Genomic DNA, 12956 nt, shown 5'->3' with positions numbered 1-12956 from the left:
CGAAGTTAGTATAGAATTCAAGGCCTTCCAGGCTTCCATAATCCAGCTCCAACATCTTTCTACTTTAATTCAACCCAAGAAGCACTTACTGAGCACCTTCCATATATCAGACTCTTTCACTATTTCCCTGTATCATATCAAACATTTCACTACTTCTCTGTACCATCTCAAACATTACTACTTCCTTGTACTATATCAAACCTAACACACCCAAATTCTACCTTTACACTTCCCACCTCATTATTTCCTCCCACTGTTCTCTCACCTGGTACACTAGTCTTATTTCTGTCTACCAATATTTTACTTATCCTTAAAGGCCTACTTCAATTATTATCTCTATCAGGAAATTTTTTTTTCATGCTCCCTAGAAAATGTAAATTTTCCTTCACCTATGATTCCAAAAAATTTCATTTTATACCTACCAGAGCATTTGCCATACTGTCATAACCATTTGTGTACATGTGAGCTTCCTAAAGGCAAGCAGCATTTCCTATTCATCTTTATGTTCCCCACAACAAAAGTCCTGTAAAAGTATTTATTCATTTGCATAGATGACGCTTACTATTCACTGAAGACCAATTTCTCCAACTATAAACAAATGAAATGCATAAGCTATTTCCTCTCTTCCAAGTTTTATATATGTGTGTGTGTGTATATATATACTTATACACACACACACACACACACACACATATAAATATATATATACACATCCCATTATCTCTTGGGAAAAAAAAGTGTAGCTCAAATTCTTTAAATTATACTCCTGGTTTACAATTTAAAAAAAAAATTTAAAAAATAGCCTGTCATTATCAAATAGGTCCTGTTTTCCAAAATACTCCATAATGCCAAATTGCTAGAATATTATACCTCTGTTCTAATGAAAAATCCCATACTACTCGAACCATCATCCATTATTCTTAAAATAAAAAAAAAGAAAAACTGCTCTTTCAACACGTTTAGGCTGAATTTTTTGGAAAAAGTTTTAATTCAAATTGCTAGTCAGTAATGGATCATGCAGTTATCAAAATGAAATAATAAGGAATTTAAGGCAACATAAAGAAAAATGAGCAACTGACTTCTCCATACTCATCTTTTCCCCTACAGTGAACACTATTTTTTCTGCCAGAATTGAATCACCATTCCTATCCTGAGGGACCCACAGGAGGCAAAACCTCACATCACTTAATAGAAGGAGGGAACTGACGCTGACCCATCCCACTCCTGTCAGCTTCTATATATCACATGATCTATGTCTAGCCAATCTGAGCCTCAGTCAGAACTTTCAATCTTGACTGAATAACCAAAAGATGATGAAATGGTTTAGACTTCGTATTGCTAGTGTCTAGTTGCAGCATTCTGCCGCATGACTGGCAGCAGACTCTTGATACCTGACCTTCTTTTTTCTCTGCTTTTCTGGACCTGGTTCTTCAGCCTTCTCATCAATTTTGTGATCTACATCATATCCCTTCAACAACCCCTTTTTTTGCTTATGTTAGCTAAAGTTATTTTGTTGTTTGCAGCTAATTTCTCACATATAACCACAAGTTACATCTCTCATTTCTACTTCTCAAGAGTTTGCTCTCAATTTTAAATAGTTTCATTTTATTAAAAAAATCAAAGTTTCATTTCTAAAATAACTTCCCTGACAGTAAGGCAACTTAAATAAGCAAGGAACATCCCTTTGAAAGGCATTATGGAAGCAATAAAATTCTCAACTAGTCTTTTATACAAATAACAAATTCATCAAGAAAAGGTAGGGGGGCTTCCCTGGTGGTGCAGTGGTTGGGAGTCTGCCTGCCAGTTCAGGGGACATGGGTTCGAGCCCTGGTCTGGGAGGATCCCACATGCCGCGGAGCAGCTGGGCCCGTGGGCCTCGACTGCTGAGCCTGCACGTCTGGAGCCTGTGCTCTGCAGCAGGAGAGGCCGAGGTGGTGAGGGGCCCGCGCACCGCGATGGGGAGTGGCCCCCGCTCGCCGCAACTGGAGAAAGCCCTCGCACAGAGACGAAGACCCAACACAGCCAAAAATAAATAAATAAATTTATATATTAAAAAAAAAAAAAAAGAAAAGGTAGGAAAAAAAGCCCCCCCAAAGTCTCTTTTGCTGTTACCTCTACCTTTTTTGACCATTATGAAACAAAGTTTTAAAAGAAATACCTTCAAAGAGGAAACATACAAGCTCTTACGTGTGCTTTTTCAATAAAATGCATCCTACTTCATCATATACTCCAGAAATAACAATTCTGTTCATTCTCGTTTAGAAAAAAAAATCTACTTTCTAATAACCATGTGTTTCCTTTAATCCATATATTCATTATTTGCAGAGTCAAATGTCAAATGTGTACTAAGTCCTCTGAGTCTAACAAAAATTATTTTTACAGTCCTATATTCTTAAGTTATTTTTATTCTTAGGTTCAACTGTTTCATCTCTACATTTTATGCAATCATTAGTGAGGAATGACTTTTTTAATGCATCGATTATTTATGTTCAAATTGTAGCTTAATGAATATGTACACCTTCATTTTAAAGTTATGTGTAATTAAACATCATTTCCTTAATTGAGCTGTCCTGAATTAACCAGCAATTGTCAGTTTTACCATGCTAGACACAATATGTCTTTATAATATTCAAAGGACTAAATAAATGATTCTATGTCATTTAACTTACATGTGTTTCAGGTTAATAAAATCAAAGAACTGGTCACAAAGACCTCCCTATATAGTTCATATTTGTTAAAAATTAACAGTTCTAAAAGTAGAAATTTATTTTTCTAAATATGTAGCTTAAAATTTGAACACTCTTCAAAAACTGGATTTAACAATTTAACCACCCTTACTGAATAATATTCCAAGTTGGAGTAGTCTAGTAGTGGGCCCTGGAGTCAGACTGCCTCAGGGCTCAATTTCTATATCTACTACTTAACTATTTACATAAGCAAGTTACTTAAGCTCACCATACCTCACTTTCCTCACCTTTAAAATGGTAATTATACAACAGTACAAACCCACTTCGCAGGGTTTCTGAAACTGTTAAACTCTTAAAAGGCCTTGAAATGGCTGATTTGTAAACATTCCATGTAATAAGTCTTTAAATAACTGAAATCCAAAACCTAAAATAAATGTATCTAAGATTTAAATGCCTAAAACAATTAAAAAAGCACATTTCTGTGAAAAGACCATCAATTTTATGAAAACGGTCTCAAACGTTATGTTGGGGAACATAAAATCACAGGTTTTCATCTGTGCCTTATACTGCGCATTTTTATTACAACAGAAACACTAAAGAATTCTGATGCATGCGTTGCACCACATCTCAAACAAGACTACTTTAACTACAAAAAACATACATGTTACTTCGACTATTAAGAAGAAATTTCAATTACTATAACTCATAAACATGAACTCCTAAGAAAACATTAAAGAATTCAAGAATGCTGTCAACTGACACCTAAAAAACACTCCTGAAAGACATTTCTCAACCCTGGACCTCTGTTTAATTTGTAAATAGAGTGGATTAAATTATTTCTCAAATTCTTTTTCAGCTCCATTAATTCTGTGTGAGTAATTAGGCACTTCTCTAAAGTGTGTCACAAATACACATTAAACGCTATTTTTAATAGCCTCAAAGTAACTGAATCTTTTAAATGCTTATAAGCAGAAAAGCACACTGTATTTTAATTATACTAAACTCTAAAACTTTAAGCAAACACTTGGGTTTTATCATAGACCAATACCAAAAACATAGTTTATACTTTTACAGTTTCCAACCCAACCCTAAACTGTAAGGTATTTTGCATCCTAGTTCCCTCTTTTAAGACTTCCACCCTCCTTGTAGCAACCCCTCATTCACACTAAACCCTGTAACTGAAAAAGTGTTAAAGACATCCTTCGCAAGAGTATGGCATTTTCACAAAGGGCAAGAAGCCTTCAAGGAGAATGTTTATAGATGGAATGCTCAGCACCAGAACAGATGAAGAAAATGGTCTCTGAGGCACGGGTTAGGGGTAGGGAGGAAGAGGAGAAGGAGGGCAAGAACGTACGCGACACACAAATTCAAGGCTGGTCCCTTCCTGGTTGCAAGGAGGATGCAAGAATGACTTGTGTTTAAATGAACAGTTTGGAAAGGTTTTGAAAAAAATTTTGAAAGAAAATTATTCAAATTCCACAAAGTAGTCCTTTGGAAAAATTAAGATACTATTTGTCTTTCTGCTCTGGTATTAATCAGTTATGCAGGTACCTTTTATACATTTTATGATATAAAGGCCCACATAAAGATATAAAACAAGCAACACAAAAACCAGTATTAATCAGTATCCTATTTTGAAGAACCAAATTTAAAATATTTATCCAATAACATCACCTTATCTTGCACCATTACTTAATAATTCATGAATTTATAAGTGCTTGGTAAGCTGTAAAGCCTGTTAATGTAGTGTTATTATTTTGCTCTTACCTCTTTATGCTAGTGGCTATCACAGATCCATAGTGTCATAAAAGAGGCTGCAAGTTCCAAAAGAATTGCAGGTGAGCATTGAAACGCTTTTATTACAGGGGAATTTCATTTCAGAAAACATACTGCCTAAAGGTACATTTGAACCCTCCCAGACTTCTGCTCCTAGTCGGAGCGTTTAGCTGTCTCCACGTGCTGGAGGGGGAGCATTCTGCACAAGGAGGAACACTGGGAGGAAAATTCAGCCCTACCGTGAGCTAAACTCTCCCAAGGACTTGCCTCCTAAAAAGTGGGATGAGATCACTCACCACTTCAAGCCACAGTGCTCACTCATTCTTCTCTTTGTGATGCTCAAGAAGCCAGATCACATAACCAAGATTTTTTAAGGAAGATTAATGTTCAGTCTTTTTGTTCTCTCTTTAAATTGTCATTTTATTAGCTTCAATTTAAAAATGGTAATAATTATTGTCAAATCCCCACCTTCACTTCTGAAGCTCCTGTATTTTTAACTTCCCCTTAGAATATTTCCAATTATGGATCAATCCAAATTCCAATCTTACTCAGATTCTTAAAACCAACTCCTTATTGTCCCACTCAAACTCAGAATCGGAAATCTTCATTGATTGCTATTTACGATATACTAGAAACAACTGCCAAGTCCTAGCTATACCTCTGTCTCTCAAATCAGCAAAAACATTTTGACTGAGCAAAGAACCGTGGTAGACAAAGCCCACAGGAAATATGAAAATAAGCATAAGACAATGTGTTCCTTTCCTTAAGGACTTTTCAATTCAATAAAAAAGGGAGCTAACTGATAACAGTAATAATTACATTGTACTGAGCTCTTACTATGTACCAAGCACTGTGCTGAACCATCTTCATGCATTATCTCAAAAAAACAAAAAACAAAACCCCCATAAGATAGATACTGTGATCTCCAAATTACAAAATTAAGACCTGTAGAGTTTGCAGTGTACAAGGTCACACAGCTAGTAAATGGTAGAGCTTGAACTCAAAAACAGCTCTGACTACAAAGCCCTTGCTAACCTTAAATAAACCGTGCAAAACAATATAACTGCCAGAAGAAAGGTACAAACAAAAGAAGCAATCTTTCCCAAATTTATCTCTTCTGCTCCATTCCCACTGCCAACACCCTATTTCAGAATTTCTGCATAACAGGTGCTGAGAGGACTGCTTAAAAATCATCTAAGAAGGACCTCCCTGGTGGCGCAGTGGTTAAGAATCTGCCTGGCACAACTTCCCTGGTGGCGCAGTGGCTGGGAGTACGCCTGCCAACGCAGGGGACGCGGGTTCGAGCCCTGGTCCTGGGGGATCCCACATGCTGCAGGGCAGCTGGGCCAGTGCACCACAGCTGCTGAGCCTGCACTCTGGAGCCCGCGAGCCACAACTGCTGAGCCTGCGTGCCACGGCTGCTGAGGCCAGCACGCCTGGAGCCGGTGCTCCACAAGGGGAGAGGCCACCACAATGAGAGGCCCTTGCACCCCGGCGAGGAGCGGCCCCCAGCTCGCCGCAGCTAGGGAGGGCCCACGCGCAGCAACAAAGACCCAAAGCAGCCAAAAATAATAAGTAAATAAAATAAATTTAAGAAAAAGGAATCCGCCTGCCAATGCAGAGGACAGGGGTTCGTGCTCTGGTCCGGGAGGATCCCACATGCCGCGGATCAACTAAGCCTGTGCACCGCAACTACTGAGCCTGAGCCCTAGAGCCCGCGAGCCACAACTACTGAAGCCCGCGCGCCTAGAGCCCGTGCTCCACAACAAGAGAAGCCACCGCAATGAGAAGCCCACGCACCGCAACGAAGAGCAGCCCCCCGCTCGCCACAACTAGAGAAAGCCACGTGCAGCAACAAAGACCCAACGCAGCCAAAAATAAATAAAATTTTTTAAAAAAAGAATAAAGAGTTACCCTCACTAATACAAAGAAAGCAACGTGCACAGGTCTGAAAAGAAGTGCCCATGGTGTAACAGAAAGAACACAGGGCTTAAATACAAAAAAAAAAAAAAAAAAAACCTTAAATACAAATAGCAACTCTCACAACCCACCTACATGACATTAAAAGAGTAATTTAAATTCTCTGATTCTATTTTCTCACTTGCAATATGAGGTAAAAATAGCTGTCACAAGATTAAATAAGTTAAATAAAAAGCCTGACCAGCAGGTCCTCCTCTAGTGGATCTTTCCCTTCTGTGCTTAAAAGTAAAATTTCTGAACTTTTTTACAATAAGGCTGAAAAGTTCATTAGATTCAATATACACCCAATCCAAAGTCAATATTCCAACACAAAATTGGCAGGCAGGAAGAGATTGGCAGGAAAGGAAAGGAGAAAGATATTTTAGGCAAGACTAAGAAGCTAACTTCTCAACAGGAGCAAGTGTGCTATACTTACTGCAAACAGCATGCAAAAAAAAACAAGACCCATTTAATGAATGTTTTTTGGTAACAAATAGATACTGTGAATGTTTCTGCCCTTGCAGACAACTGGAGAAATAGTATTTTACATATTATGCACAAAATTCACGTAAGAAACATGAACTTCCCACTTATATTTTCTCCCACCCACTCAGCTCTTCCCCACTGCTCTCAAACAAGATCATCCTACCTGTACTAACAGCTAGAATGTGACGACAGGATGAATAATATAAGCTCCTCATCTGCTGACTCCAACAAAATATTTATCCTTATATTTTAAGATTGCTAAGAAGTTTAACTCAGAGAAATTCCTTAACTCATTCTAGATCTGAACATATCCAAGAGCTCTACAATAAGCCTATAATAACTCTGCTATTATAATCAATGAAAATAATTTACCAGTACAGTATTTATTAGGGAAAAAAAGAGGAAAGACGTAAAAGGGAAAAGAAATGTCACAATGCAAAGCTTTGTAAACAAGCTACAACATAATAAAAGTAAATAAGGAGTTCCTTTATATGGCTTGAATGTTGAAGAATTCTGAGGGAAAACATGCAAAAGATAATTTAGGATAATCTTAACTTTACAAGTATTACAACGTTTCAAAAACTGCTTTAAAAAAAAATTTTTCCTCACCACTGGTAGCCCGTTTGAGTCTGTACCTTAGTTCTTAAGCAACCAGCTCTATCAATAAGAATCTCTGTCCCAAAATTTTATTCTACATTACTATTCCAATACAGATCACCCACCAAAAAAGTATGTAGACATGTTATCAATATGAAAGAAGTATTTTTTTCTAAATTCTTTTCAAAGGAGTTCTCTCTTTTATGATCTGGGCCGGTGATTCTTTATCTTACGTTGAAATAAAAGACTTTTGCTGGAGGATCTCTAATTCTAAATTTAGGGATTAAGCTTCATGTATCGAAACTCTTACAGCTTTTCTTACCTAAGACCACCAAATTTCATAGATGGCCACTTTTTCCAGTCACCGTTTGCCTAACTTACATTATGAAATGGAATGAGCAACTTGATTCCAGTTATAATTTTTCACTTATATTAAGTGGCTAACTGTGATTGATGAATGCATTCTCTAAAGCACAAAGGAACACACAAACTGTAGGTGCACAATTTGCATCTCGGATCGTACAGTATTCTGGAACATGAAACTCTCTATTAAGGCCTTATTTAGAGATGCTTATCACAGGCCCAATTTCAATGAGCTATCCTTTAAGTGCTAATAAAGTTGAAGGTGTAACTTTCCAGGATTGCATAATGGACAACAGGAAAGACCAAAATGCCTTCTGAAAACCAAAATAAACGGATCTCTAAAGGTGGAATTTCAGAGACTGACAGATGGTAAAAGGAAGTGAGAAGTATCCTAATCAGTTCCATTTAAATCATGAGTGTCCAGCTAACAACCTCTGCCGGTGAGATAAAACTAATGTAATAATGTAAGAGTAACCGCTATATTAAAACAAAAATATCCTAAGCATAGACTGAACCCCTGTCCCCCACACCTCCTGCTCACTCAGTCTGTGTTTTAAATTCAAGGCTGCCCTATCAGAAAGAGGTCACTTAAGGATAGTTAACCTCAATGAAATACCCAGCACACTAATTCAAAAATAACCAAAACTATTGCCAAAGGGAAAAAATAAAGTGAGAAAGAGTTAACACCCTACTTAAGATGTTACCATGTTCTTTATTAGGGCAACAATTATCTACACTAACTTTACTGACAAGGCAATGATTACTGAAGCATAGAATAGTAATTATGTAGCAATATTTTTCACTTTAACAAAACATACTTGAAAATCTTTGTTAGGCTGCCAAATCTAATTTTAAAACTCAACCTACACATAAAACTACTCACCAGCTGGACTAAGAAGGGAGGGGGAAAAAAAAATACTGGTTCAGGGAAATGAAATTTGATTAAGAAAAAAAACTTTAATTAGTTGTCCATCAAAAAACTACATGGAAGTTTCAAGGCTAAACGAGGCTCGTGTTTCCTATATTACTATTATATTAACATATTAATAAATTGGTTGTTTCCCTATGCACGGCTGGGATTTTGGAAACTGCCACACTTGCATAAAGGTATGAGCATGAAGATTACAGAGAAATGTTAACAGAGAGCAAATAGCGAGGAGCAGACCACCCTTTAAGTAACAATAGTTTGCTGAATAGTAAAAACGGGGGTAAAAGGCTGGCAGTCCACTTCTCACAACAACCCCCCAAACAAAAAATGTGGAGTATTTGGGAAATGAGAGAAGTAATAATATATCAGCAAGGTATACACACGGACAAAAGAAAACACTTCCGATACTGCAACGTAAAGCAGTCACTCTACATTAAAATACTGGCAGTATTTTCTACGTTAAGTATAAAATGTGCTGCAACTCTCTAAAATGCCTATTAACACAAAAGGAACGACCACTTTCACGCCATCCTGTATTTGAATAAACTACACTACAGATCTATGATAAACAACTCCTTGCAAAGCAAGCACATCCCTTGACAACTCTATCACCTTCCTCGCGCCTTAAGATACCGTCACAGAATGAACGTATACAACTTAAATTAAGCCTCCTGGGTGCTTCCCTTCCTCCCTCTCCGTGGAACACAAATACATTTTTTTAGGTTCCCATAAACTGACACCCAGCACCAGTAACTCACCCTATGTGAAAACTGTTTAATTTTGAAAATTCTAATAAGATGTGTTCAGGTTCGAAACGAAAAACTACCTTATAAGGGTATAAAAGACTGAAAGCAGGAAGCGGCTTTGACAAAACTAAGGAAGTTGCAGCGCGCTTGCTCACTGGGGGACTTTTTTGAGGCAAGAGAAGTAACACATGACATCTTTCTCTCAAATTAAACTGTGACTTGGTTGACCGGTAAGAACGTCGTGGGAGATGGAAAAGACCGGGGGTCGAAAAGCAAGAGGAGGCGGGTGGTCAAATGAAAGACCCGCTCTAGGTTCCCATTTTCCGAGTCCGACTCTTCCCTTTCCCCACCCATACCCCGGGCAGAGTGTTGTCACAGCAATCTTGCAAAACCTACCAGGAGCGCTTCTCCTTCCTCGCTCCTCTGCCAGGCCAGTCCCCGCGCTCGATGCCCCGCGGTGCCCAAACCCACGAGCAGGAGGCGGCACGCGGGGAAAGGAGGGCCGGGCGCGCCGGGCTCCGCGACCACCCCAACGCGACCGCGGGCCCCGGGAAGGCGACCATCCCCGCAGCTCCGCGGGCGGCGCTGCCCACCGCGATGGGGGAAGGGCTGGGAGGGATCGGGCGGAGGAGGCCGCTCCCCGGGGGCTTCTCGGCCCCTCGCACCCGCCCGGCTCCCAGAGGGTGAAGCGCGAGGGACGAGGGAGGCCGTAGCTCCGGGCCCCACCCCTCGCCAGCCGGCGGAGCCGGGGTGGACACAGCCGGCAGCGGCAACTCGCGGCACCGTTCATCTCCCGGCCTCCTGCCGGCCCCGCCATTTTCCTCCCTCCGCCTCAGTTTCCCCACCCCCGCCCATCAGCCCCCTTACCCCGTGCCACAGTCCACCACACAGGCCGGCAACCGTCCCGCCATCTTCCTCCTCGCCTGCTGCTGCCGCTGCCGCCGTCTGCTCCGTGCCGGTTGGGGCCAGGGATGGGCGGCGAGAGGTAGAGGCTATCTGACCATCCACGGCCAGGCCGCCCTCTCCGTCCGCGGGGTAGCCGGGAAGCCAAAGCAGTAGCGAGAGAGCAGCAGGTTCGGTCAGCGGCTACCACTTCCGCAACCCGGGCGGGCAGGCAGTCCCCGCCCTGCCCCGCCGCGGCCTCCTCCCCCTCTCTCTCCCCTCCTTCTCGCTCCTGCCCCCACCCTACAACTTCTTCCCCTCGCGCCGCCTTTCCCCGGGAAGCCAAGATGGCTGCCGGTGCCGACGCCCCGGCCAGGCCAGGCCCAGGCCGCGAGCGCTCCCCGTTCTGGCTCCGGGCGGGCGGGGCGAGAGAGCATGCGCAGTGAGGTGCGCCTCCGGCCGCCGCTCCGGTCCCGACGGTGAGGAAGTCCACTTCGGGTGTTCGTCCAGGTAGGGGCGGGGAAGTCGGCCCGAGCCTCCAAGTCTCCTTCTGACGCTGGAAGGGGCTGATAGTTTCAGTTACTTCTGTGCTTGGTTGAGGGAGGGATGGGACCGCCTATCGCAGCCGCGAATATCTTTTCCGGTGCCCCGGGGAAAACGGCCTAATGGAAAACGTTGTCAGCGGTACACATCCTTTTTTTCTAACTTGAGGGGCTGCTTTTCCGCGTGGAAAAGAGCGATATCAGACCGAGGGTGAGCAGTCGGTGGAGGGTTGAACAAAGGCTTGCACCGTGGCTCCTCTGCCTTTGTGCGTTCTTTTTTTTTTTCGGTTACACTTGTGCGTTGTTAAAGCCTCGCGTGTTGCAAGCGTTACAACACGGTTTAGATTGCAGGCCCTCCGGAGGGCAGGTCTGTGCCCACGAGGAAGGCACACCTCCCGAGAATATGGTCTACGTAACATACTCTACACAAATACACCTTTTTGTTTGTTTGTTTGTTTGTTTTGCGGTACGCGGGCCTCTCACTATTGTGGCCTCTCCCGCTGCGGAGCACAGGCTCCGGACGCGCAGGCTCAGCGGCCATGGCTTACGGGCCTAGCCGCTCCGCGGCATGTGGGATCCTCCCGGACCGGGGCACGAACCCGTGTCCCCTGCATCGGCAGGCGGACTCTCAACCACTGCACCACCAGGGAAGCCCCACAAATACACCTTTGACGGCTTTGGACGATGACAAAGATTTCCCTCTGGAGTAGTTTAAGATTCTACTGTTCTACTTTTGCAGGATGAAACCAAAGTTTAAGGACCAAAATTTTTAATTAAAAAAATAAAAAGCTAAAAACTGGAAAGCCTGGAACAGTGGTTTTCAGACTTCTCAAAGTGTGCATGAGAATTACGTGGAAGGCTTGTTAAAGCACAGAATGCTGGGCCGTGAATTCTCTTGATGATTTGGTGTGGAGGGGGCCCTGGTAATGTGCATTTCTACCGAGTTCCCAGGGGATGGTCTGGGACCCGCCCGCCCCCCAACCTGGGAAAACTATAAAGTGAATAGATTTTTTCTCCACCAGGCTTACCTTCTGATAAACCATGTGGATGTGCTTATATGTGACTGAAATAGAAATATTTTTTCTCAGAAAGGATGTCTAATTACTCCAGAAGATTTAGACCAGCCTGGGGGATGGGGTATAGGTTTTTCATTCATCTGGCAGATGAGGATTGCTCACCCACTCGATTATGACAGGGACTCTGCGGACCCTAAATATTCCGTAGGCATAAAATAGATAAGGTCTCTGTGCTGTAGAGCTTACGGTTTAGTGGGGAAACATACATGTGTTAAGAGCAATAGAAGTCAGAAAGCAGGGGGCTCTGAGAAATGGAGGGGAGTGGGAGAATGGGAGGGAGGTAGCAGGTAGGGGAGGCTTCTCTGACAAAGTGGCATTTAAAAGCTGAGCCCTGGAGGATAGTAGGAAATAGAGGAGAGGGTGAGGAAGAAGGGGAGCCCTCCAGGAAGTGGGAACAGCAGGAGTCAAGGCCCTGAGGTGAGAAAGAGCTTGGCTTCTTCCACAAATTGAAAGAAGACGCAAGTGATCAAAGTGAAGTGAGTCAGGGAAGACAGAATGGGAGATGAAACCTGAGAGAGAAGGAAGAATCAAATGATGCAAGGATTTGTGGACTTATCTAAGTGTCTTAAAATTTAGCCTGAAAGCTATTTGGAAGCCATCAAAGAGACTTAAGCAAGGAAGTGTTCTGGCTGCTTTGCAGGGAATGGATCCCACAGAGTAAAGAGTGCAGTGAATGGTCATATATCATACGTGATGCTGGCATTCAGGGATAGAAACGTGTGAGGAGTAGCATCCAGATGGGATTGGTTACGTGCAAAGGAGACTTACTAAGGGGCGTCATCATCATTACCATCAACTGGTGCCCAGCACATCCCCAGCTACTCACAGAAAATAAACAAATAATCCTCAGGGGAGGCTTTCCTCAGAGATTGTCTTACAAGAAGACAGACAGAGGTGATTCTTCGTTCAGATGC

General features: G+C 42.3%; 1 protein-coding gene across 1 annotated transcript in view; it reads right to left on the bottom strand.

Annotated features, from left to right (window-relative positions):
- Positions 1 to 10601, bottom strand: part of ACTR3 (actin related protein 3) — a 57853-nt gene extending 47252 nt beyond the window's left edge. Inside the window, exon 1 of the mRNA XM_019931908.3 lies at positions 10410 to 10601. Coding sequence (XP_019787467.1) covers positions 10410 to 10453 — 44 coding nt within the window. The 5' untranslated portion in view covers positions 10454 to 10601. The remainder of the gene's footprint in view (positions 1 to 10409) is intronic.
- Between the last annotated feature and the right edge of the window lie 2355 nt (positions 10602 to 12956).

Source organism: Tursiops truncatus, chromosome 7, assembly GCF_011762595.2.
Source record: "Tursiops truncatus isolate mTurTru1 chromosome 7, mTurTru1.mat.Y, whole genome shotgun sequence".
Taxonomy (NCBI): Eukaryota; Metazoa; Chordata; class Mammalia; order Artiodactyla; family Delphinidae; genus Tursiops; species Tursiops truncatus.
This window is presented reverse-complemented; position numbering and strand designations above follow the sequence as displayed.